The sequence below is a fragment of the Onychomys torridus genome, chromosome 18 (assembly GCF_903995425.1).
Source record: "Onychomys torridus chromosome 18, mOncTor1.1, whole genome shotgun sequence".
NCBI classification, from domain to species: domain Eukaryota; kingdom Metazoa; phylum Chordata; class Mammalia; order Rodentia; family Cricetidae; genus Onychomys; species Onychomys torridus.
This window is the reverse complement of record NC_050460.1, coordinates 45,803,155-45,831,074: the sequence shown is the minus strand read 5'-3', so window position 1 is coordinate 45,831,074 and position 27,920 is coordinate 45,803,155. Positions and strand designations below refer to the sequence as shown.

The following is a 27,920-nucleotide window of genomic DNA, read 5'->3' as shown; positions in this document are numbered from 1 at the left end:
TGATCCTAAAATTGAATGCTTGACAAACTAACAAATCTGACCGTGGTCAAAACAGATCTGTGGCTGTCTGTTGGGAGCAAGTGGAGTATGGGCAAGGGGATCTATATGACAACATGGGGGACTACAAAGAGACAGAGAGAGCCTTCTGAAGGGAAAATAGTTCCTATTTTCATTGTGGAGGTATTTACATGACAGGCTCCATTTCTTGCAACTCAGTCAACCATAAAAATGGGTGCATTTTATTATATGCAAATTATACCTCAATAAAGTTGATTTTTAAAATCAAATTCCTGGAAAAACACATTTTCTGTAGTCATACATCTGACTAAGTACAGGGGAGAAAAAAAAAGAACATCACAAAAGCTGCTCAGAAGAAACATGAAGGAATAAATAAAGCAAGGAGAGCATAAAACTATCCTATAATCTTAAGGAACAATGTGTTCTAGAAGAATAAGTTTTATAGAACATTGAAGCTGGTGTTTTTTAAAACCTATTTTTCCAACTCATTACCTTCCACATTCAAACCCCAATGGTCTCTCTATACCACCACATGAGTGAATCCATCCATCATACCAATTTCTGAACCACACACACAGAGACTCACTGTCACCATACCAGCACCACCATCCTCCAAATACAGTTCACCTTGATGTAATTTTATCCATAGGGTGAGTACTAGGAGAATTGTGATAATTAGAAAGCAAATCTAGGAAGGATTCTCACCTAGCAAGGAAAATACATCTGTACTAGGAAAATGGAAGGAGAAGGTTTTGGAGGAAAAAGGAAACCATCCAGAAGTGAGGGTTGTGGGGGAAGGGAATGGATCAGAACAAAGTTTACTTACACAGATGCATGAAATGTCAGCATCAAACCCATTACTTAGGCTTCTAAGTAAACTAATTTTAAAAGTAGGAAAGGGGGCTGGAAAGACAACTTGGTGATTAAGAGCCCTGGCTGCTCTCCCAGAAGACCTGGGTTCAATTCCCAGCCCACACATGGCAGCTCACAGGCATAGGTAACTACAGTTCTGTGGGATCAAAAGTCTTCCTCTAGCCTCCACAAACAGCAGACACAAGTGGTGCAAAGACATACATTCAAACAAATTACCCAAAAAAGTCATCCATATACATAAAGTGGTAAGTTGTTTTGTTTGTTTTTAACTTTTGTAATTCATTCCTTTGAGGGGGTTGTTTTGTTTGGGGGATTTTTATTTTGGTTTTTGGTTTTGTGGGGTTTTTGGTTTATTTTTTGGTTTTTTTTGTTATTTTGCGGGGAGTGGTTCAAGATAGCCCTAATTGTCCTGGGACTCACTTTGCAAACCGGGTTGGCTTTGAACTCACAGAGATTCATCTGCCTCTGCCTCTCAAGTGCTGAGACTAAAGGAGTGTGCCACTACCATCCTGTCGTAACTCAGTACTTTTATTCACATGTTAAGTTATTTTTCTCCCCCAAAGTGGGCAGACTAACAGCCATGTTTATGTGATTACTTTGGTTTGGTTTGGTTTAGTTTGGTTTGGTTTGGTTTGGTTTGGTTTGGTTTGGTTTGGTTTGGTTTGGCTTTTTTCCCTTCTCTCTTTTTCTCCCATCCCCTTACCCCACCTCCCCTCCAAACTCCCCCTAAATCCACTCCTTCTCTGCTTCTGTTCAGAAAGGGCCTGGGCTCCCAGACACAGAGAGGCTAGGTAACAAGGAGGGCCCCAGGGGGAGAGGGGAATGCATGGGTCACCCCAGGAAGGTGAAATAGAAGAGATCTCCTGGATGGGCTGGGGGAGGGTGGGGATGAGAATTTGGGGGGTCAGGTTGGAAGGTGGATGGGGGGAGAGTACTGAAAGAGATGACTGGGAGGGAGAGAGAGTGGGGTCAGGTAGAAACCTGATGCTAGCAAAATTCCCATGAATCTACAAGGATGACCCCAGCTAAGACTCCTAGCAATAGTGGATATGTAGCCTGAACTGACCATCTCCTAGTATCAGATTGGTGACTACCCCAATTGTCATCACAGAGCTTTCATCCAGTAACTGATGGAAACAGATACAGAGATCCACAGCCGAACATTAGCCTGAGCTCAGTGAATCCTGAGGAAGGATTGTAGGAATCATAGGGGTCCAGGACACCACAAGAAAACCCACAGAAACATCTAACCTGGGCTCATAAGAGCTCACAGAGTTTGGACCAAAAACCAAGGAACCTGCATGGGACCAATCTAAGCTCTCTACATACTTGTGACAGTTGTGTAGCTTTGTCTACTTGTAGGACTCCTAACAATGGGGGCAGGGACTGTCCCTAATGCTCTGGTTGGCTTTTGGGAACCTATTCCTCATATTGGATTGCCTTCCCAGCCTTAATACAAAAGGAGGTGCTTAGTCTTACTGCAACTTGATAAGTTATTTTTAAAAGGACTACAGAGATTGTTCAGGATTAAGTATGGCCAGTTGAGTGTAACTACCTACAAAACCATCATGTAAGTACTGACAAAGCTGAAGATGTGGAAGCCAAGACTGGACTCCACAGAAAGACTCTCTCTACTCTTAGATAACATTGAAGCCAAGGCCAAGGAGGAGAGAGGGATTGGTCATGAATTACAGTCACTGCTAAGACTTCATCTTGATTACATAGTTTTTTACATTGTATAATAGTGAATATAAAAATAACAGTCACTGCAATGTCAAACAAAACCCCCAAAAAGGAAGACTGAATGAACCTTCCCAAGCTCCTCTGGAGCCCTATGCTGAGGCAGCATGTCTGTGAGGAAGATGTCCTATATCTGTGTTCTCACCCTTCCTCCAGCCGTACATGGAGCTCTTTTGTTGTTCATTCGGCAGTTTGTGAGAAGGCACTGTGGCGAGGAAGACACTGTCAAATGTGGATGACAGGGCCAACGTCTAAATTCGTTGTCAAGGCTGACTGTAATCTTGGTTATCCCTTTAAAACATTTCCCATAATTGTCTATAGCAGTATGTGTTTCTGTCCCCCTTTTTCCTCTCCCTAATCAGGCTTCCCAGGGGTTTGTCCACTGCATTTGCCACACTAGGAACCAAATAGCTTCTAGGTGACCCCACTCCAGTGTTGACATTCCAGTCTCCATTGTACTCTGTCTGCAGCCTTCAACCCCGTTAGCCATTTTCTCCCTCCTACCAGCTGCAGAGACAGCCCTCCCGCGTTCCCACTGGCCTCTCTCCTCATGTTTCTCACTTGCACCTGCTGAGGTGGCGACACACATCCCTCCCACCTCAAGTGATCTACACTAGCTCTCACCCAACTCAACCCTGGTGTGGAATATTATCTTAAGATGTGTTACATGTGTTGATGCTGTGGAACATTTGTTCAATGATGCAAAGGTGTGCTGCACTCTTTTCTGTTGCATTTGGTGAACTTGGTGAAACTGGTTATGTTGCCTGTCTAGAAGACCTGATTGGTTTAACGAAGAGCGGAATGGCCAATAGCGAGGCAGGAGAAAGGATAGGCCAGGGCTGGCAGGCAGAGAGAATAAATAGAAGGAGAAAAAGAGAAAGCAAGAGAGATGAAGGAATGAGAAAAGGAGGAGAGGAAGACACGGGGGGGGCCAGCCACCTAGTCACACAAACAGACACAGAATAAGAAGGAAAGAAAAGATACCCAGAAATAGAGAAAGGTAAAAGCCCAGAGACAAAAGATGGATGGGATAATTTTAAGAAAAGCTGGCTAGAAAGAAGCCAAGCTAAAGGTGAGCATTCATAAGAAAGAATACACCTTCATGTGTGATATATTTGGGAGCTGGGTGGCAGGCTCCCCAAAGAATAAAGAGTTTTTAAAAAACCAACAACACAACCCCATTAATCATCTCCATGCTCTCTGCTCCAAGTGTCCATCACTGGCTCAGCCTCCCTTCCCAATTTTAGATTCACATTCTTCTTACCTCTTGACACCTTCAAAATTGCCTAGAGGGCATTGGAACTTCAACCCCAAACAAGCTAACCTTCTTTCCTCACCTCAAATATTCTGATTAGATTTTGTATAAATTAGTCAGTGGCTTATTCAGAAAACTAGTGACTTGGTAATAAGTTTGCTGCCAACTCTTCCATTAATGTCTCCATTGAAGAAATCACCCCAATAACATATATTTTAGGAAGACAGAGAGAAACGGAGAATTTTATACTTAGCAAAACTCCCCCTTAACTACAAATTAAATTGGCAATCCCTAAGATATCAAGAACTTTGCATACAAAATACTGAGATCACATTCATTCAATTTCCTTAGCTACTGGATCCATCCAGACAAGTGTAGACCCAAAGGAAAGAGTAGACGCAGTGATAGAGATGGAGTGTACGGAGGCTAATGAGGGACACAAAAGCTGTTTTGCAGGGAAGTGAGGATTAAAGTTTTGATAGCTATGATCACGGAACAAATGGAAAACACTATGTCATCTTAATGTGTAGAATAAATTACATCAAAACTCAGAGGGTAAGGAGGAGCTCTGTCAGGAAATATGCGATATGATTTCCTCATCTTTCTGAGCACACCAGTACTAGATTCAGGAGCGGCACTCAATTTGTGCTCAAAAGGCTTTACTTCAAGCATCTTGTTCCTGTGACTGCTGCTGCCATAGAGGAATGGAGCACACCTGAGATGGACTCCTAGTGAATCAACAACGTCAACCTGGAAGTCTAAAAACTATGTTGTGGTCAAATCTCAGGTGGGCTTACACCTTTGAACAGTAGTACTGCTGGTAATAAGGTCTTATTGTGTGTGTCCACACATGTGTAGTGCATGAGTATGTCCATGCTGTGCCTGCAGAAATCAGAGGACAACTCTGTGAAAGGTGTTCTTTCTTTCCACCTTCACATGGGCTCTGGGAATCCAACTCAGGTCAACAGGCTTGCTCTGCTAGGGTTTGCCCCTCATGGCCACCTTGCTGGCCCATTGTTTTTATTATTATTATTATTATTATTATTATTATTATTATTAAGAAATTTTTTATTTATTTACATATCAACCACCTATACTCCTCTCTTCCCTCCTCCCACCCCTCCCGCCTCCCCCTCTCCCTCACATTCCTTCCTACAAGAAGGAGTCAGCAGAGCCTGACATGGGGAGTCAGCAGAACTTGGTACACTCAGTAGAGGCAGGTCCAAGCCCTTCCCCCTGCCTCAAGGCTGTGCAAGGTGTCCCACCATAGGTAGTGGGTTCCAAAAAGCCAGTTCATGCACCAAGAATGGATCCTGATCCTACTGCCAGGGGGCCCCTTAAGCAAATCAAGCTACACAACTGTCTCGCTTATACAGAGGCTGGCTCTTTATTTTTAAGGAACTCTTTTTACTTTTTTCAAATCTCTGCTAAATAATTAATTCTTGATGTAAAATACTATGTATACTGTGAACCTTTTTTCTTAAACTTGCATTGAGCTATAGTTTGCTCAATCCAGATACATTGGAGGATGTATGAAAATGTTCAAATGTCAGAACTGTTATTCACTAGAGAGGAAGTTTGGAAAAATTATCTGCTTTCTTATTTTTCTGTGTAGTCTAATTTCTTATGCTAATCATTCATCATTTTAATAATAAAATACATTTGAATATGGGCCCAGTCTTTATTAAAACTAAATGTTTCTGAACAGACATATATAATCATGTTTACCCCTTTGTCAACAAAAACAAGGCTTCGACAGTCCCACACATGTAGAAATAACCAAAGGCAAAATGGAAAGTCATCCATAGTTTGTGTTCCTGTGTGTCAAATTCCCTGTATCTCTTCTAAAGTAATGGATTTTGTGCTTAATATTGGGTTTGTGTCAGCCAGTCTGTGACAGGACTATCCGATGCCCCATTGACTAAGATAATGCAGCATCCAGTTTTTAAAAAGATACCCAAAGACTGCAATGTAGACGTGATGCTATTCAGAGAATCTATTCCGTCTGGAAACAGCATATGCTGAGGCTTCACCTCCTCATTTTAGGGCAAAGTACTTAATGGTTTTCTTACACAAAAGTAAAAGGTATGTTTTTTTAATGCCTGCATTCCAAATCCACATAATAATTAAATAGGTCTGAACTTAACCTTTTAAATGTATTTAAAGGATTCCTTTTATTTTCTTGTCTTGGTTTTCAAAACAACAACAAAACAACGCTGTTAAATGCCTCCTGTGGCTGTCACCAAAATCATATCTTTTGCAAACATACACTACAGACCTATTTGCAGCCAACATCCATTTCTTTATGTTTAAAAGCTGCAAATGTTTAGAAAATTGTCAATCTTCTTTTCAGACTGTATTTTTTTTTTGAAAAAAGATTAGATAGAAATTATCAGTTGGCTTTAGAAGCATTTTTGCCTCATTTCCAGTTTTCAGGTCAAATATACTGCTTTCTGGATCAGTATACATCAAGCGTTCTTTTAACCACATTTCATCAGTTTTCAACTGTGCTTTCTGAGAATGACTTTTCAATTAGGAAAGTTAGCTTTATTTCATTTCTGATGCTCTTTTGAAAAACTTCAGCTGAATCCCTTTAAAATTGGAAGCCATCTTATAATCCTTTTCTTTCTTAAAATATAACCACAAAGGAAACAACAGAGACGCTCTTTACATGTGAAGGAATAGATTTTCCAGGAGAAGGGACAGGTATGGGTGTGGGGACATTTCATGCTGCTAACAGACATTCCAGCAGATCAGGAATACTCAGTTTTGTGTATTTGTTTTAGTGCTCACTCACTCGGAGTCTCTCTTGACGCTAAATGAAAAAAGGAAAAATTGAAAGCATTTCTCCTAAGTACTCTGAAACTGTGGCAACCACCCATCGTCAATTACCATAACTTCAGAAACATGCACTGGAATAAACAAAGCATCAGAAACATCTTATCTTCAGAAGGTGACTGGTTAACACATCCGCAGCCTACGTTCTATTTCCCATCCTCTCAACAAAGACCCTGTGACCTCAAACAAGACAAAATTTGTCACTGATAGCTTTATTATCCCCCTGTGATATTAAGAAGCTGAAAGGATTTAAAAGGAGGAGGAAGAGGAGGAGGAGGAAAAGAAGAAGAAGAAAAGCAAAGTGGGTACCTTCCAATGGGCCCTGCCAACGTTTGCCAGTAAGCAAACACTCCGCGGCCACCAGAGTTTGTGCAAGAGGAAGGGGGAGAATGAGCAAAAGGCTGTGTCAGAGTAGGGGCATGAGAGAGGCAGGCAGACAGACAGACAGACAGAGAAACAGAGAGAACAGAGAAGAGACAAGGAAGAGGAGAGGCAAGCGAGTGAGCGAGCTGTGCCTGGCGGGCACTTTTAAAGGGTGCACATGTCACATAGCTGAAAGGCACCTAGTGACAGGTGATGACGTAACTTAACTGCTTTGGCGGCAGAGGCAGGCTTCTGCCTTGGCGGAAACTTACAGATGCTACCTCAGACCTGTCATTTTTAAATGCTGAGGACCATCCAAGCATGCTAGTGACGCCAGAAATCCCAATGCTCAGGAGAAAGAAGAGGAGGAGGATCACACGTTCAGGGTCAGTCTGTGAGACAGAACAAGACCCTGTCTTCAAAATTAAAATTCTTTTACAGATGTTAAGGGCTCATGGAATCCTAAGAAATGAAAACTGCGAGAACTTTCTCCAAAGAAATGCATGAATACATTAACTGCAGAATTAATAAAGTCCTCTGACACCCATCAGATTCGAACTCTACCCTCATGTTTACTCTAGTCCCATTATACCGGTCTCCTTACTCGTTCTCAAACACAACTAACAACTTCTTACCTTTGGTAATTGCATTGACTGTCTCTGTCTGGAATTTTCCTCCTCCTCCTTCTGCTCCTGCTCCTCCTGCTCCTCCTCCTCCCCTTCCCTCCCCATCCTCTTCCTTCCTCCTCTTCTTCTTCCTTCCTCCTCCTCCTCTTCCTCCTCCACCTCATCTTATTCTTGTCTCCAAAGCTTTGCTTGAATGCCACCAGCAAGGCCTATTCTGATCACTGTATTTAAAGTTACAGCCCACATCCCCTTCCATGTTGTCATCGGGCTCTGAGCAACAGTTCACATGACAAGACTGGCTGGTACCCTTTGAACGTCAAGATGATGAAGAACCAGCACCAAGGCACTTGGGTTTCACCATTCCCACATTGCCAGAATGAATGAGATAGCTTGCTGTCCCAAAGTTTGTGTGTGTGTGTGTGTGTGTGTGTGTGTGTGTGTGTGTGTGTGTGTGTGAACACAGTGTCTGGTGAACAAACACCTGCTTTCTTCTAGCGAGCACTCAAGCCCTGAATAGAAACCCTGCTCAGTGAGTCTTTAATAGACTTCACTGGTAGAACACGCTGTACACAGGCTGTTAACAAACTATTGTTAGGAAATTATGCCCTATGTGGCCTCACTAGGAGAGGACTCTGAGAATATGTGCTGGGTCTTGCTGAGAAGCAACCGTTTGTACCTTTTCTCCTTGTTGACACTGCTGTGGTGAATCCATTGAGTCTTCCTAGTTAGTCATTGAAACCAGGTTTATAGGTTTAATGGTTGTAAGGCCCCTGACACACTACTGTACTGTAAAATTTACGTACAAATTACTTTTCCTGTCTGTCATCACTTGTAAGCTACAAGAAGGTTGGATGTTGGTTTTGTTCACCAGTATATTATATAAGCCTATGAAACTATGCACCACATAATAGGCATTCAATGTCACAATACCTATATAATTAATAGATATAAAATCTTTCCATTTCTGTAAAGAAGTCAGAGAGCTCCCTAGGGAAACCTTAACTATTGAATGCTGAGGATTCAACATCCTAACTAATCAGATCTATGAACTATGAAAATGCCTGAATTTAAATAAAGTAGATCAAAATACATGCATTTCATCTGGGTAAAGATACCAAACATTCTGAGAATTCAGTGTTATATGACACTGAACATTTGGGGTATATACTTGTTATATACTATGAGATATACAATCCCTTGATGGAATAGCAGCTTTTCATTTTTATAGTACCAATCTTTCTAAATCATACTTGGGGGAGCCTCCTAAAGCCAGGCTTTTGAATCTGGGTAGTGTTCTGAACCAAGTTAATCTACTTTGAATCACACACACTCCTTTAAAATGAAAAATATGGAAAGTCAGACAAATTTGTAGAGGAAATTGGAAAAAGCTGATCCTAAGAACAAAGCCAAGTTAGTCTCCAAATGTGTGCAGACAGATGTAGGGAGCATGAAAAGGGACTTTCATTGACGTTAGCTGAATCCTCTAGGAATCAAAAAATCTATGTGGGAAGTGCCCTAATGTCACAGTATCTCACAGAGAAAACCATCCATCAGATTCAAATCATTCTAGACTGCTTTATCTTCAACTGGGAAGACAGCTCAGAACAGAACACCCACCAAGCACAAGGAAGCCCACACCCCCCATTCAATCCCTAGAACCAAAAAAATAGATAAATAAATAAAATGGTTAATCTTTTACTGGGAGACTAAAATTTGGGCAATATATTCATTTTGGCAAGAAACTTGGCCACTCACAGCCATAAGGTTCACAGAACTAATATTCATGCTGAGTCCTTAAAAGGAGTTTATCAGTGGGTTCTGTTATAGGAAATGGTATTTCAATATAAGCTTATGGACAAATATAAAAGCAAAATGAACACATATATACAAGACACTAGACTTAACACTAATAATGGCCCTGGTACAAGCTATGTATGTCTTCATCACTTTCTGTACTTAACCCAGACCTTTACAGTATTTGGGAGTGTGTATCTCTTGGTCAGTGAACTGAAAGGGGAGAATTCATATTAAAAAGAAACATTCTGCTAGTTTTAACAAATCCAACTGTAATGTGATTGTTTTAAGTGTAAAAATAGATGCCAAGTCTTTCATTTTTGTCATTTTCGTCATCAAGTTACTTAGCAACAATTTATTCTCTAAACCACTCTCCAGCTCTCCCTTCACCCTACCAGAATAAGGGAGACAGCAGGGGTAGGGAGAGGGAGGGGAAAGGAAGAAGGAGAGAGAGGGAGACCTTGTCTTTTCTCTTTTGAAGCGTGTAGGGGTTCCTGAATTATTTTCCTGTCAGGCTCTCTGTGGCCCAGTCTGAGTGGGATTTCAACATCTACAAGCATTCTGAGATTGTTTAGAAAAAAGGCTTGTGCAGGGGCTGGAGAGATGGCTGAGAGGAAAGAGCACTGGCTGTTCTTCCAGGTGACCTGGGTTCAAGTCCCAGCACCCACACGGCAGCTCACAACTATCTGTAACTCCAGGCCCAGACACTCTTTTCTGATCTCTTCAGAGACCAGGCACGTGGTACACAGACATTCATACAGACAAAACATCCATACATAATAAATAAATAAATAAATAAATAAATAAATAAATAAATAAATAATTTAAAATATATACATATGTAAATCCTCAAAGGTAACAAACTTCAGAGAAAGAGCATGAATGTTCATCAAAATCACCAGTCTGCATGTGGGAGCTGCCAAAACATTTACCTGGTCCCAACAATTTCAAGAAAAGACAGAGGTATTTAGAGGTGCAGAGAAGAGAGTTCTAAATTCTTTATGCGTGGAATTATTGACATACATCTCTAGAAAGTGTCCCAGGAATTACATCAGCAGATATAATTATAAAGACTTTTATCAGTGGGTTGTTATGGAATATTAATTTGAGGTATGTTACATTCATTTATGCTGTGGAATAGTTGTTGAATGATGCACAGATGTGTTGCATTCTTTTACATTGCATTTGTTTAACTCTGTGAAGCTGTGTTACTTTGCCTGCCCCAAACACCTGATGGTCTAATAAATCGCTGACCAGCTGGTACCTAATCAGGAGAAAAGATAGGCGGGGCTAGCATGCAGAGAGAATAAATAGAAGGAGAAATCTAGGCTTGAGAGAAAAGAATGAGTGAGAAACGGAGGAGAAGACGACACCAGGGGCCAGCCACCCATCCACACAGCCAGACACCCATCCACACAGCCAGACACCCAGCCACCCATCCACACAGCCAGACACCCATCCACACAGCCAGACACCCATCCACACAGCCAGCCAGGGAGTAAGAAGGAAAGAAAGATACTTAGAATAAAGAAAGGTAAAAAGCCCAGAGGCAAAATGTAGTTGAAAAGAAATGGGACAACTTAAGTTAGCAAAGCTAGCAAGAAACTAGCCAAGCTAAGGCCAGGCATTCATAGGTAAGAGTAAGTCCCTGTGTGTGTGTTTGAGAGCTGGGTGGCGGGCCCCCAAAGAGTGAAAAAGCCAAGTACAGTGAGTTCTGTTTTAAAGAATACATTGAGGTGATTATACTCTCCATCTCCCTGGGCGGAACTCCGCAGGACTCAAGGCTAATGTAGACCCATGAATAGATACAGGCAGAGCAGAGACAAATCTGCCTCAGATCCCAACATGAGCCCTCGTTACTTGACCGGAGCATGTAAGCTTCTTTTTCCATTCGACGGGTTAACGTGTAGTATTGGTGCTTTCTTTACTACCGTATTGAGAGAGGAGATAATCTCAGGTCTAGCACTGTCCGGTAGTTTCACACTTACAGCGTGGCTTAGGATGTATGCACAACTCTGTATTGTCACCACCCTCATAAATGAGTAGATGGCTCTGGATATTAAAATGCAGAAGATGGGAAAGGAACTGAAATCAACAAGTATTTGTTGCATGCCTACTGTGTCTAAATGGTAAACTTAAAACCTACACTGACAAATAGACATGAGGAAAGAGTTGAAAGCCAAAGACTCAAGATCGTAGTGTGTTAAATGAGAAAAAGCTTATTTTGCTGTTACGTAAAGACCTGAAGAGAGAGGCTGGAGATGGCTCAGTAAGTCAGAGCGCTCTGGTCAGGAAGACAGGAGTTCAGATCCCAGCCTCCATGTTTTAAGTCAGGCATCCCATCCATGCCTGGAACCCAGCTCTGAGGAGGATAGAACCAGGAAGATAGTTAGGGCTTTCTGGCTTGCAGTCTAGCCAGAAAAATAAATAAATGAATAAATAAATAATTTTTTAAATGAAAGCCTGTGTTCAAGGAGAGACCCTGCCTCAAAGAAATAGGTGGATAGTAATAGGAGAGAAGATCCTTTTCTGACCTTCATTTGCAACATAGTATGTACACATGTCCTAGAGTACAGATGCACAGGTATGTGCATGTGTATACAGACATAAATACATCTTTAAAATAAAAAATTGAGGGCCTGAAGAGATTGCTTAGCAGTTAAGAGTACATACTGCTCTTTCAAAGGACCCAAAGTTCTGCTCCCAGCCTCTAAGTCAGGCAGCTCACAACCACCTGAAGCCGCAGATTCCTGGGGCTCTAACATGCTCTACTAGCCTCCATAGGCACCTACACACACATAGCATGTATTCATACATACTTGTAAATTTTTAATTAAATAAGTTCATTCATTCATTAAGTAATTTTAAAGTCTGAAGGTAACCTAGGGCTGATGTGGTAATTCTGCCCTGTAAAATTCCTAGGAATACAAGAAATTCCTTTCAACTCCCCAACCACCTAAGGTGTGGCCTTAACTTCATAATCCAATATGACAGCCAAAATTTCAATTGCCCCATCTACCTTCCAGATAGCAAGGTAAGAGGTAAAATGTGTAACTAGGCTAATTTTTAGAAAAATCTTGGAGAACCTTCCCAATAAAAGTGTTATTTTCTTGTCATGTCCTCAGTCATATCTCAACTAGCACAATGACAAGTAGCAAGGGAAGTTGGAACACATCTCTCCATTTGCTGCTGTTCAGGTACCCTGCAGGATCCTTCTATTAGGAGACAAGAAAACCTCATTGCTACATCACTCTCCTGTTTCCTTCCCCATGCTTACATTTCTGAACATTCTGTGCATGCTTTCTCCACATTTCACAACATGGAACAATCGTGAATCTGGCCTTTAAAGTGTGCTCATCTGTAAATGGAGATAACAGTAGTTTATATTCCTAGGAGTTCTAAGGAGTAACTAGTTTTCATCCATTTAAATCTCTTGCTACCGTGATCAGTGCATTGAGAAATAAGCTCAGTGGACATTCCTGGTGCATGGGCTCGGTCAAGGAGACTTGGGAGTGTTCTCCCTACAGGTTTGTTATCTTTGCGGGACCGTGGGAGGCAGACAGGAATAGAGAGTCAACGCTAGTCTTCACAGAAGCCTTGCTACCCCCCTAGTGCCATCAGAAGAAAGAAAGAACAGAACTGACTTAGCTTTCTAAAACAACACTCCTGATTCATATCATGTTAACTATGTTAGATGGAAAATCTACACACAAGTCTCTCCCTAAACGTTCTCTGACAACGGCTGGAATAAGTTGATAATTCAGCCCTGCTGTGGAGGAATGGGACCTAAGTAAGCAGGAAAAGCAATCAGGATGAGTGCATGGACTGAAGGCATCTGGCATGAAAGCTAAGACCCGATGTCAGTGTCCCACCCCCAACCCTTCAGACAAGACCGTGGAATCCATACTCACTAATCCATACTCAGCTTCACATGAAAATAGTACGGCCATTAATCAATGACTGAAAGAACAGACAGGGAGACCTTCCCTGGATTACGTTTCCTAACTTACGTTCAAAATTGCTTTTAACCTTTATTGACAACTGTGGCATTGTCCCCCCATTAAAAAAAAAAAAAATCAGAAGAAAATCTGTCCTGTTACTTTGCTAAAATAGTGCTTCCTAGGCTATAGCCTGTTTTGCATATTTTCTAATGTTGAATTAAGTTGATTGGTTCTCTCCTTTTATCTTTTTTATAGTGATGAAGGGCTATCTTACTTCCATTGCAGGAATCACTCTTATGAAACACAAGATTTAAAAAAAAAAATTTAAATGAGTCAGCCACTTGCTTCTTTTTCCAGACAGAACCAGTATGTAGCAGGAAGTTCCCTGGCACAAGCCACTGGGAAATAGCACAGGACAAATAATTCATTTAGAGCCTACTTAGAAATACATTAATTTTATTTTATCTATTAAATGCTATTTAGTCACAGTATTAGGATAAACAACAAGAGATTCTTATTGGATCAGGGCAGGAGTAAGGAGGACAGAACAGACTGAATCAGAACCAGAACAGCATGACCCAGGAGGTAGTTCCAGCTATCACTCAATTACTGACTTGCTGTGACCATCTAATGGTCTTTCCCTCCCTCGGCAGCAGCGTGAGACGAACGTGTGCGTGTTAACACCCATGAGATGAGATATGATATCTTTCCTAGGCAAACTTCACCCAAGTCAATTTCTTCCACGTGCCTTGCAGTAGGAAGGATTCTATTTTTAGAGATCTAGACTTTGTCAGTAACAGACAGTTCCTGTGGTGGAGAGGATCCTTGGGGAAAGGAAAACAGTTACACAATAGAAGAATCCTTCCATCCTCAACAGAGCAACTAGGGTTTCACAAACATGACCGTGACGTTGCTGAGAGAACATAGCACCATGAAAGAGGGTGCTTATAAAGAGTGAAAGAAACCAGTTTTACTTATAGAAATCTATGCGATTCGGTCTAACTAGGGAGGTGGGGGTAAGAAGACACAAAGTGCATGTTAGTTTAATGAGATGGAGATAAAATATTTAAAATTGGCCCCAAAGTGTTCTGGTTGAATTGTAATGAACAATCAAGGATTAAATTTCCCAGAAAACCTTTATCCCAAATTACAATGATTTTCTGCTTCATACTTTGATACTTTATAAAAATTAAAGTAAAGGGGCCTTTCTAGTCTTCTTTTTAAAAAGACCTAGGAAAAACTAATTTGGGGAAATGGTAGTTATACCTCAGAGGGCCGAGTTTGGAAACCCTAAGTGGGAAAACCCTAAAATTTCTGAAGGTAGACTCAGAAATCATGTTCCCTATAATAGAACACGGGACTTCAGAAGAAAAATACTTTCTGTGAGTGATGGGGTTATAGTCCTCTGAGATGCCTGGCTGCTTGGTATAGAGCTGCTGGCCCATGATGTTAGTCAGTGCCTTTGTCTCTGATGCAGATGGCTAATGGGAATAAAAACCTAGTTTTCTAGAATACTTACCTAAAAAGTGTCCCTCTTTTGTGGATGCCAGCAAACCCTTATTAAGCTTCCTCAAAATCTATGCAACCTTGGTTTACCCTATTAGCTTAGGTCTACTTTTTTCTTCAAATAAAAAAAGTCCATTTTGCCCATTTATTTCACAGTCTATAAGTTAGAACACACTGTCCACTCACAATGAAGGTGCCCATTTGCATTTTCTTGTGTCTGTCTGTCTGTCTGTCTCTGTGTGTGTGTGTGTGTGTGTGTGTGTGTGAGAGAGAGAGAGAGAGAGAGAGAGAGAGAGAGAGAGAAAGAAAGAAAGAAAGAATAGAGAGAGAGTGTGTGTGTGTATGCCTCTGTCTCTCTATTCTCTCTCCCTCTCCCTGCCTCTCTATTTTGTGTGCATATGTGTGTGCGCCTGTGATGAGAGAGAGAAAATGTGCACATGTCTGTTATGGAATATTAAGATGTGTTACATTTATTTATACTGTGAAATACCTGTTTAATGACGCAAAGATGTGTTGCATTCTTTTCTGTTACATTTTGTTTAACTCTGTGAAGCTGTCTTACTGTGCCTGTCTAAAACACCTGATGGTCTAATAAAGAGCTAAACAGCCAATAATGAGGCAGGAGAAAGGAGAGGTGGAGCTGGCAGGCAGAGAGAATAAACAGGAGAAAAAGAGAAGAGAAACAATGAGAAAAGGAGCAGAGGAGGATGCTGGGGGCCAGCCACACAGCCACACAGACAGACAGGGAGTAAGAAGGAAAGAAAAGATATACAGAAATAGAGAAAGGTTAACAAAAAAAAAAAAAGCCCAGAGACAAAAGGTAGATGGGGTAATTTAAGAAAAGCTGGCTAAAAATAAGATGAGCTAAGGCTGGGCGTTCATGAGAAAGAATACATCTCCATGTGATTATTTGGGAGCTGGGTGTCAGGCTCCGCAAAAGGCAGGGGGACAACTACACATGTCCTTGAGTTTGTCATTATAAGCTGAGTGAGACAATGTCTTCATAACACTAAAACTCCAAGAGAAAAAAGGTGTCAAAAATCAGGTGGGAGGGTGGAGGTGGAGCAGAAGCTAATGAACATCACTGACAAAAGTCAGAAACACCTCAGAACTTCAAAACAACAGGAAAACATGAACATGGGTTCAGGATTCTTTTGATAAATAGGTCATGAGGCATTACCTGGAGAAACAACACAAGCATGTCAACAAGGGAGTGAGTTAACATATTGTCTCACCCAGGGGTGGCTGCCTGAGTTGAAAGCTGGATCTGTAGCCACTAAAAAGCACCAAATAGTAATCACCGCTCTCATCATGATTTCATTGATTATATTTAAAAGTATTTAGTTCTGCATAAAAAAGCAATCTGTTCCTCTGGCGATAAACAAAGCACTAGGGGAAGACTCAAGACAAACTGAAGTCTAGTCTTACTTCATCATTGGTGCTGTGTCCCTCCCTCATAACCCTTACAACCCATGGAACTCACGGGCTTGAGCTTCATTTCTCTTGTAGCTCATTAAAATAAAGTCCTATAAAAATGAAGACGTGGTCGGTTGTGTGGTGAAAATCGTCAGAGTCTCTAAACCAATTAGTGGTGACACCTTCAAGTAGGCAAAGTTGACATCTTCAACTGCACATTCTCCAGGGTAGACTGTAGTTCAAGGTACAAACACAAACCCTTGTCTTCACTGTCAGCATGACTCTTTGGGTTGCCTACTTGCCTATTAGGGAGATGCATATGGTTTATAACTAGGAAATTTCAGATAAGGTCAACGACTTCCCCAAATCATGCACCATGTCGGACAAGAGTTGAATGTCACAATTCCCATTTATTATTCCAAGTGAATAATGAAAACATTATCATGATGACCAGTTATAAGACACACTACTTACTTTAGGTACCACAGGCAAACTCAGATCAAAGTTTGCAACATTTTGACTTTGGAACTTTGAATGACAAGCTGTAGATGAATTTTTAAACAGTCTTATTAAATAAGAGACACTGAGCCAAATACAGAGGTACAAGCCGTAGAGATCAGAGCAATAGCTGCCAGCTAACCTTAGCTCACCGCTTCACCATAGCTTCCCAAGGGAACCTCTTCCTGTCTAACCTATGCCTTTATTGTCTTCCTGTTCTGCCTTCTCATTGGCTCTTTCTGCCTTCTCATTGGCTCTAAGCCCCGCCACATGACTTCCTCATCACTGCCTGTCTATACAGACCTCCAGGTCTCTATGGTTGGTATCAGGATTAAAGGCATGTATTACCATGCTTGGCTGTGTCCTTGAACACACAGAGACTCTGCCTGCCATGTGATCAGATTAAGGGTGTGTGCTACCACCCCCTGACTTCTGTTTTTGGCTGACTATGACCTCTGATCTCCTGACAAACTTTATTAATATACAAATAAAATATCACATATCAGCACAAATAAAATATCACCACATTTCCCCTTTTTTCTAATAAAAATAAAGGTTACAATTAATATAATAAAACTATATACAATAAGTACAATAACTATATACAATATATACAAGAAATAAATACATCAACCATGTCTAGTCCAGTTGCATTTGACAAACTCAGAGAAAATATTTCATTATCTATCCTATTTTGGTAAGTCCAAAATGTACCTGATTCACTTTCTATCCTAACTTACATTGCTAACAGAGAACTATTTTATAATGTCTTTCAAAAGTATATACTTTATACCTCTTTAGTGAGTTTCTTTTCTGAAATTCTTAACAAGGGAAACTGTGACTATAACTATCTAATCTTCAACTAACTATAACTATAACTATCTAATCTTCAACTAACTATAACTAATCTTCAACTCCCTCAGAGAAGAAAATAATATTACCTAATAAAACAGGAAGTGCAAACAAGCGGCTTCCAAAAAAGTTGTGAGTTGACAGAAACAACCAGCTGCCTAGACAGTCACCCGGGGTTTCTCCACAACATTGGGTCATTGTCTTCAGCCTATAGGCTTAGTGTATCTGACAGACTCATTTGTGAAGTAGGATGTACACAAGGCCTACAGTTCAAACTCACATTTGGTGCGAGTAGTCCATGTACCAGATAAACCTGAATTCTACCAGTGTCCTGTCATGAGTCAGAATTTTAAATTCTGGAAGTTGCTGATGTTTATTGGAATTTGACTGTCCATCTTCTTGGCTTGTGGATGGCTTCATCTCTGCATCCCATTCTTCTCCACAACAAGCAGAAATGTTAGGATTTACCCAATTCCAGTATTCCATAAAATAACTCAATTTTAAATCCAATGAGTTGAATCTTTTTTTTACTACTTTTAACTATGAAAACCTCAAGTAAAAATGAATCTTTTATCAATAGACTAGTCTCTTGCTATCTTATGTCCTAGAAAATAATCATATTATTAACTTATAAAAATGCCCTCATATTAAACTAAGTGTTATTAAAAGTAAAGCCTTAGAGTGAAAATAAATCAGATGTGACAAATTCCTAAGTAATTGGTGTTGTTTTAGCCATCGTGTTGTGATGGTGTTTTGTTCTGATTGATTATGAGAACTGTAATCAATAAAAGTTGTTTGACTTGAGTGTGATATGCATTCCCTATGCCAACTTATTACCAAAATATTTCTCACTTAAGCTTAAGACATGCATTATTTATTTGCAAATAAACATGAGAAGATGCATGGTTTCAGTTTTTTTCTTTATCTCCAAATATTTAAATGCCAAATTAAATTACTTACATTAATGCATCAATTACTATATCACACTTCTAGTATCCAGACAGAGTCATTTAAAGTTTAGGAAATACATAGGTTCATTTTCAGTTATCTGTATGGGATGGGAGTTATCCACAATTCGATGCAGTACCTACAGAGTCCTAGGGGGGACATCAGATTCTCTGAAGCTAGAGTTACAGGCAGTTGTAAGCCACCCAATGTGGGTGCAGGAAACTGAACTCAGGTCCTTTTCAAGAACAGCAAGTACTCTTAACCTCTGAGTCATCTTTTCAGCCCAAAGTTTATGAACTCTAAAAGAGACCCCAGAATCTTTTCTAGAAGGCCTTGTACAAGGTGAACTGGCCTCACATAGATGTGATGTGATGTCCAGTAAGCACAGGGAAAGCAGAATATGATTTCTGCATTTCAAAACAGATTTAGTTTAAACTAGCATAGGAAACATTATAAGAATATTCCAACAAAATCAAAACAAAAAATTAAGGTTAATATCTTCTCAAATGTATCTGGCCTTCTTGGAAGCTGTTTTGTGTCTCCAACAGACATCATCTCAGTGAAAAATAAAATTGCCTAGGCACTGTACATGTCGACAGAAACTTCCAAATAATCACCATCCTCACATGTCGGGTTCAAAAAGGGATTTCATAATTATTTTTTCTTAAGACTAATCTAGGTAAGAGCTGTTCCTGATTTATTCTGTGCTGTGGTTTTTCAGGACCAGGCAGTTGCAACATGGCCTTGAAAACACAATCTGCCCAAAGCAAGGCAATTAAGAAGACTTTTTTAACTGCAATGTAACTGGCCAGTTCACCTACTGCTGTTTCCCCAGAACTTCAAATGAAGTGAAGCGGATCAGATTGTTAAGCAATTTTACATAAGATGTGATTTAAAAATAAACAGCGTTATAAATAGAATGAAACATTATTGGGAATATTGAATATAATACTCCACTAAGAAACAGAAGGCAACATCTCATGTAGTGCCTTGTTCAATTTTTTTTTCCTTTTTAGACTTTGGTGGAAACTAAATGGTGTGTTCTCAATCGTTGCACTTATATAACAAGTTAGTCTAAAGAAGTATAGGAGGCAGGCTCACAGAAAGCACTGGAAAATTCAGAAATGTTAAGTATGAAGGATTTTTTTTTCTTCAAAAACAAAAATGACTGATGTCTGTTCACTAGGAAGACTGGAGTGGATGTTGTCTGACAACCTGGGATCTTTGCTATTCTAAAAAACCAGCCTTCACCTGCATACCCCCAAATCCTGAGCATTGTTTAGGTCCTACTCAGGAGCTTTGTCTCTCAGTGACTAGAACCCATCCTTATAGAAGAGACCCACGTACTTTGTCCATTAGTCCATTAATAGTATCCATCTGTAAAAAAAAAAAAAACAAAAAAAACAAAAAAAAAACCAGATGCCGGGCAGTGGTGGCACACACCTTTAATCCCAGCACTCAGGAGGCAGAGCCAGGCGGATCTCTATGAGTTCGAGGCTAGCCTGGAATATCAAGTGAGTTAGTTCCAGGAAAGGTGCAAAGCTACACAGAGAAACCCTGTCTCAGAAAAAAAAAATAGTGTCCATCTGTATACTTACTACACATCCTTCCTCCTTAAGCCCCTTGCCCTGAGCTGTTTATCAGTCAGAAGAACTCACTCGTACTATAAAGGTCACAGGTGCTTTGCTACTTTGCAAGGGAGTTTTAATATTGCAATCCCTGAAGCTTTGTTGTGATAATTGTCAAGTGGAGACATTTTCCCAAAGTTTTACTGTGCTTACATGTGTAAGAAAAATAAACCTCAAGGTCAGACCCCGGAAGGTTTTGACCCAGCACATGTAAAAGTGGTGCTGAACCCAAACCGATCGTTTCCCTGCTGGCCATGATGCTTGCAAGGACTCTGATTTCCAGAGAAAAACTTAAATTAGCAATTTCCCCCCCTTACCATAGTCTCATGAAAGGATGGGGAAAACCTGAGAAAGGTGGACAGCAAGTCACCAGGAGCTGCCTAGGGACTACACTTGATGCTGAGATAAGGAGATTTCCTTAAAATCACAAATGGAATGAACAAGTGGATGAGGGAATAAATGTGCCTCATTTGGCCCTTAAAGTTGTGTGGTGCCTGGGCATGTAGGAAAATGAAAGAAAAATAAAATCTAGGTATAATTCTAGGTTCTCCAGGCCTTCCTTATTTTTGTAGAGAAGGTTTGTGTTCCAACCAGCTAATTCCTGTTCTCCTTCATGACAGACATTTATAAATCCTCAAAGAATGCCAAAATCATTTCCTCAAGGACTTCCATCTGGTAATCACTCCCTGGGATCAGTGTCCCCACTGCTGGTGCCCTTGGAGAGAAGACCCTAGGGATGTGGTGCTCTCAGAGCTGTCTGTCCCCAAAGGCCATGTGATGCACAGTCCTGAGGCCTCCCTGAGCTGAAAATCACACTGATGAGTCAAAATGGAGTGGAACCTTCTCCTCTGCTTGATGTCACCTTGTCTGAATGAAACACTGACTCTGAACTCATGAAAACAACTTCTGCCCTACCTGATCTCCTCTTCACCAGACCATGACCATCACAAGGAAAGGTCAACAATAAGCCGAAAGGTCCGATAATCTCTAACAGGGGTACCAAATAAAATAAATGCAGGTGAAGCAGTGCCCTCAACAAAGAGCACTGTGACCACAGGATCTCTGCATACAACCAAATGAAATTGGGCCCTTATCTTACCCAATACACACAAGTCTATTCAAAATAGACTAAAGACTAAATACAAGCTGTGAAACTATTAAACGCCTAGTGGGGAAGAAACACTAGGAAAAGCATCAAGATACTTGATACATGATACTTGGAATAGGACTCCAAAAGCACAGGAGCAAACACAAGAATAAGTGTGACTCTCCAAGTCAAAAGCTTCTACACAGCAAAGACAGGACTCAACGGAGGAAAGAGACACTACAGACCTGAAGAAAATATCTACAAGTTCTATGTCCAAAGAGGAGTTAAAGTCTAAATTGTAGCCGGGCGGTGGTGGTGCACTCCTTTAATCCCAGCACTCGGGAGGCAAAGCCAGGAGGATCTCTGTGAGTTCGAGGCCCGCCTAGGCTACCAAGTGAGTTCCAGGAAAGGAGCAAAGCTACACAGGGAAACCCTGTCTTGAAAAACCAAAAAAAAAAAAAAAAAAAAAGGTCTAAATTGTATAAAGAACTCTTATAACCCAATAGCAAAAAAACAAAAACAAAAACAAACTAAAACTCAACTTAAAAATGATCAAAGGACCTGAATATGTATTTCTTCAAAGAATAAACACAAATCCACTCCATGAAAATTCACTATATGAAAAGATGGTCAACATCACTCATCATCAAAATATGCAAGTTATAACCAGGGTGAGATATGAGTTCATAACCATGAGGGCAGTTACTGTGTTAGTAAACTTTCTGTCACTTTAAAAAAAAAAAAAACTGGGGCTGGAGAGATGGCTCACCCATTAAAGGCTAGGCTCACAACCAAAAAATATATTTAAAAAAAAAAAACTGAAATAACATAAAGAGGAAGGGCTTTCTTTGGCTCATCATTAGTTTCGATCCATAGTTAGTCAGCTGCATAGGTTGGAGGCTTGCTGTAACATATCATGGTTGGCTGCAGATGACAGCTCCAAACTGTTCACCTCATGGCATGGCCCGGGAAGAGAATGACGGAAGGAAGAAGTAGGGAGACACTATCTATATATCATACCTCTAATGACCCAACATATCCTCCTGGGTCTTGTCAATGAAGGGTTCCACGGAGCTTCTCCTAGCAGTACCACATGCCAGAGACCAAGCGCAGCTCTTAATATGTGGGAACATTCCAGAACCAAACTTTAGCAGCTACTCTAAGAAGGTGAAAGAGGGAGCCGAGGTGAAGGTTTAGAAGCAAGGAGCACTTTACAGCTTCACAGGGACTCAGGGCTGAAACAACCATAAATTAGTTTGTGACTGAGGAAATGCACTCAAGTTCAAATAGAAGAGAGTGACTTGGGGAAGACCAGAGATCCAGTGATGGGAACAGAAGACAGACAAACATAGTGGAGACCAATAGGATAGTCCTCAAATACAAAAATTTAGAACCTACTGTAAGATCCAGCTGCACCATGCCTAGGCACATGCTCAGATGGATCCAAGTTGGTTCATAACAGAGATATCATCATATCCAGTGCTGCTTCACTGTGGGGTTATATAATTAACCTTGATGCCCATCAGCAGATGAGTTAATTAAGAGAATATGGTACACACACAATGAGCATTCAATCAACCATAGAGAAGAATGGAATTGTGCCATTTGCAAGAAAATGGATAGAGCTTGAGACGATCATGTTAAGTAACATAAGCCAGATTTAGAAAGACAAATGTTGCATGTTTTTCTCTCATATGTTAATCTACATTTGAATTTGCAATTTGAAGGCAAGAAGGGAACTAGTAAGAATGGGGGACTACAAGAGAGTGTCACATAAGAATAAGAGCTAAGTAAATTTTATATATATATATATATATATATATATATATATATATATATGAGAGAGAGAGAGAGAACATCAGTATTATCTGATGCTGTTGGCCACACACTAATTCTTTTAATTAAGAAAAAAAGTACAAATGCTGGCAAAGGGATGGAGGAAATGAGTTGTTATATACTGTTGATGGCAACAAAAATTAGTCGAGACACTATGGAAAACAATATTTAAATAAATCACAAAGTTTTCCACCTCCCCAACTCCTGCTGGGTCCTCCTACCCACCTCTCTACCAGTTTTCTTTAATGGAGTGATACTGGATATATCAATAAACCATATTCTCATGCTCATGGATAGTTGGTTATCATAAGTTTTAAAAAAGCTACCATCTTACTCATCCATACCTGTCCTGGACACACACCTGAAGGGATACAAGCTAAAATCAGCCTTGGTATATTTCACATGCATATATGGAAATGCCACAAAGAAACCCATTTTTGTCTAACTACTATAGACCAATTAAAATAAAACAAAGATGAGAAATAAGTGTTAAAAATGGACATGCAGATATTAGAACCCTTATACAGTGTTAGTGGGCACACAAAATGGTACAACTGCTATGGAAAACAGTGTGCATGTCCCCCAAAATCTTAAAAATATAGATAGCATGGGACCCAGTGATCCTCCTTCTAGGTTGAAATGGAAATCTCTAGGACTTATTAACTGTCCTGTGCACATTGCATCACAATAGTTAAACTAGGAGGTACTTACCATCTATTAACAGATAAATGAATAAAGAAAGAATTTGGCATCTGTTGAAAATAGAAAATAGAATAGTATCCAAGCATTGTAAAGTGGGGAGGGGCATATAGCTCAGTGATAGAATATACCCACCGCAGCATACATGCACATACACACACACACACACACACACACACACACACATACACACACACAAACACAAACTCTACAAACATGACAATATAGGCGAACTCGCTGTGTTTTGTCCAGTAACAAAGAGAAACACTGTATGATTCTCCTTATATCTGGTATCTAAAGCACCTAAATGCATAAAATCAAACAGTGGAATGGGCTTTTGCAAGGTTTGGGGTAAATGGGAGGCTGCTAATCAAAGGTCTGAAAGCTTCCATTAAGTGAGATGAACGAAGTTCCTGAATTGTACACCGTTGAGCCTACAGTTAATGGTACCGATCGTGTATTTGCATTTTTGTTTGGTGTTCTCATCACAAAATAGAATTTATTTTTAAAAGACAAAGCAGCATGCTGTGAGGATCATCCAGGCTGTCACCCAGCATGCTTGGTGACTTCCCCACTAGCTCCAACATAGAGCTCTCAGGCAAGGCCACTCAGTATGGTCTTCTCAACTGGCCATCAGCGGTACTCAGACATGGATTGCTTCACCTAAATGGGAACCACAAGCAGAAGAATTGAACACAAGTGTCAAGGCCATCAGGAGATTAACTTAACCATGTCGTAAAATCCTCAGTGATGAACTATAGCAGAAACGGCTGGGTGAGTCAGACAGGTACTGCTGCAGATGAGATTTAATTACCAATCTCTGACGTATTCAGCCCCTGACCACTTGTGAAAAATGCTTTGTGTAGGTCCCGTCACCCCCTGTTTGAAAAAGAGAAACTGGGGGTTATACATATTCATTTTTCTAGGTCATTCGGCTGGCATGTGGCAGAGATGAGGGGAAAACTATGCCTAGATGAGAGCGGCACCTCTCCCCTTCACCACTAGAGCACAGCTAGCCAATCAGCCAAGGCTCGCCATGAGTGGCACTGTGAAGAGAGTGGTTCCTCAGAAGGCTGGACTGGTAGGGGGGCTGCACAGACGGGATGCCTGGGGGCAATGTGAGGAAGGAAAGATAATTAAGCAGGGGAGTGAGTTGGGAAGGCTTGTCGCTTCATTTAACATGAAGTAATAAAAAAAAAAAATCTGTCCTAATCTTAATTTATCATTTCTCATAGTACTGGGAGTCTCCTTAGTAAATGGACTGAAGTGCCGGCATTCAACGTAAGTTTGAAAAAGGTGGTTTTACTTTAGATTTTGGATATGTGAGTATATGCTGCATATATCCATGTGTGCACATGTGGTAGTAGGGATTCATATGCAGGTGTGTGCACATGTGGATAAAGCCAAAGGTCTACAAAAGGTATCTTCCTTGATCTCTCTCCATCTTATTTTTTGAGACAGGGTCTCTAGCTGAACATGAGCTCTGTGATTGGCCAAAGGAGCTGGCCAGCATGTCCCAGGGATCCTCCAGTCTTTGCCTCTCCAGGGCCATTGCCACCACACCCAGGTACTTACATGAGTGCTGGGTACTCCACTCAGTTCCTTATGCTTGCAGAGCAAGCATGCCCTTTCCTGACCATACTTACCTCCCTGGCCCCTCGACTTAAGTTTTTTGTGTGTGTGGTATTTTTTAATTTAATTTAATTTTACATATCAGCCATGGGTCCCCCTGTCCTCCCCCTCCCGCCCCCACCCCTACCTTCCCCTCCCCAGAATCCCCCCATTCCCATCTCCTCCAGGACCAAGACTCCCCTGGAGATTCATTTAAACCTGGTGGATTCAGTACAGGCAGGTCCAGTCCCCTCCTTCCAGGCTGAGCAAAGCGTCCCTGTGTAAGCCCAAGGTTCCAAACAGCCAGCTCATGCACTAAGGACAGGTCCTGGTCCCACTACCTGGATGCCTCCCAAACAGTTTAAGCTATTCAATTGTCTCACTTATCCAGAGGGACTGATCCAGTTGGGGGTTCCACAGCTTTTGGTTCATAATTCATGTGTTTCCATTAGTTTGGCTATTTGTCCCTGTGCTTTTTCCAATCCTCGGCCAGGCCCCAGGTGGTGCTCCAGGAGTCCAATTGTGAAGAAAAAGGAGGGATTGTAAGAACATGAATTGTTGAGACAAACTTAAGTTTTAAGATTATGGCCACAAAGATTTCTGTATTCATAATTATCAAAACTATGGAAACTAGGGAAAAAACATTCATTTGTGTAACAAAAAGCAATGGGAAAGAAAAGTTGCCTGGGATGATGAAAAGCTATAAAAATCCATATGTCCTCAAAGGAGGTTAGTTTTTTAACCATACAGCCATGTATGCAGACTATGAAATGTTATTCCACAGTAAAGAGAACAATTCATGCATGCAGCAAATGAGTGGATTCCAGGGAACTTACACTAAGTGGAAAAGGCAGACACTGAGGGCTAATATATGAGATCCAACCTGGTGGTTGGTTGGTTGGCTGACTGGCTGGCTGGCTGGCTGGCTGGCTGGCTGGCTGGCTGGTTGGTTGGTTGGTTGGTTGGTTGGTTGGTTGGTTGGTTGGCTGGCTGGCTGGCTGGCTGGCTGGCTGGTTGGTTGGTTGGTTGGTTGGTTGGCTGGCTGGCTGGCTGGCTGGCTGGCTGGTTGGTTGGTTGGTTGGTTGGCTGGCTGGCTGGCTGGCTGGCTGGCTGGTTGGTTGGTTGGCTGGCTGGCTGGCTGGCTGGCTGGCTGGCTGGTTGGTTGGTTGGTTGGTTGGTTGGTTGGTTGGCTGGCTGGCTGGCTGGCTGGCTGGTTGGTTGGTTGGTTGGTTGGTTGGTTGGTTGGCTAGCTGGCTGGCTGGTTGGTTGGTTGGTTGGTTGGTTGGTTGGTTGGCTGGTTGGCTGGCTGGCTGGCTGGCTGGCTGGTTGGTTGGTTGGTTGGTTGGTTGGTTGGTTGGCTGGCTGGTTGGCTAGCTGGCTGGCTGGTTGGTTGGTTGGTTGGTTGGTTGGTTGGCTGGCTGGTTGGCTAGCTGGCTGGCTGGTTGGTTGGTTGGTTAGTTGGTTGGATGGTTGGTTGGTTGATTGATTTGATTTGATTTTTGGTGTTCTAGACAGGATGCATCAGCCTCTGGTGCTAATTGTGTGACACAGTCTTCCAAGAGAAATCTCAGGGGAAGTCTTTCGCACTGTTCATATTGATGGTTCTGCGACTCTACCTAGTTACCAAAACTCATAGAACTTTGTGCCCAAAGAGTTTATCTTAGTCTATTTGAATTTAAAAAATAAATTGAAGAGCAAAACCAAACATTTCTCCTGACACTAAGCATAAGGCAAAGGCTTTTTATTTTCTGGATGTTATAAAACACAAAAACATCTTTTCACAGAGTACCGTCTACAAACAAGATAATGTAACTTAGTGTTTAAATCACAAACTAGACTGTAATTTTTCAAAAATTACATGCAAGCCATAAAAAACGTGTTTATTAAAAGCAAAGTGGTTGGACAGAATGCTGTTTACCACCTCTGAATCGCAAAAAAAAAAAAAAAAATGTTTACAGATTTTTAAACCTTTTGAATAGAGTAAATTAATGCAAAGTTCCCTTTCCTGAGAGAAAGTGTTAAACTTTGTACTCATTGGCCAAAGTGGAATTTGTGACTTCCTGGCATGTTAAATTCTGTACTAGTGGGCTATTTACCATGATAAATACTGTTTCCTAACAAGAGGAAAAGAGGTGGCCTGGGAAGATAACTGCTGGGATTTTAATGCACTCTCTGAAACACTCTGACACACTCTGCTAGAGAGAATAATTTAATATCATCCAGAAAGCCAGGCTCAAAGTTCCATTCCCAGAAAATAACATTAAAAATAAATGCAATTTAATTCAACAACATGCACCAAGCAGTTACTATATGAGGAACACAATGCTAGGCACCAGGTAAACAAGTCTAAAAATGCAATAATACAGACATGCAATAATACATGTGATGGGG

At 41.0% G+C, this 27,920-nt stretch overlaps 1 protein-coding gene across 1 annotated transcript in view; it reads right to left on the bottom strand.

The window, feature by feature from the left end:
• Ctnna3 (catenin alpha 3) overlaps positions 1 to 27,920 on the bottom strand; it is a 1,414,880-nt gene that overhangs the window by 1,214,510 nt on the left and 172,450 nt on the right. The window contains exon 6 of the mRNA XM_036167773.1: positions 5,298 to 5,310. Coding sequence (XP_036023666.1) covers positions 5,298 to 5,310 — 13 coding nt within the window. The remainder of the gene's footprint in view (positions 1 to 5,297; positions 5,311 to 27,920) is intronic.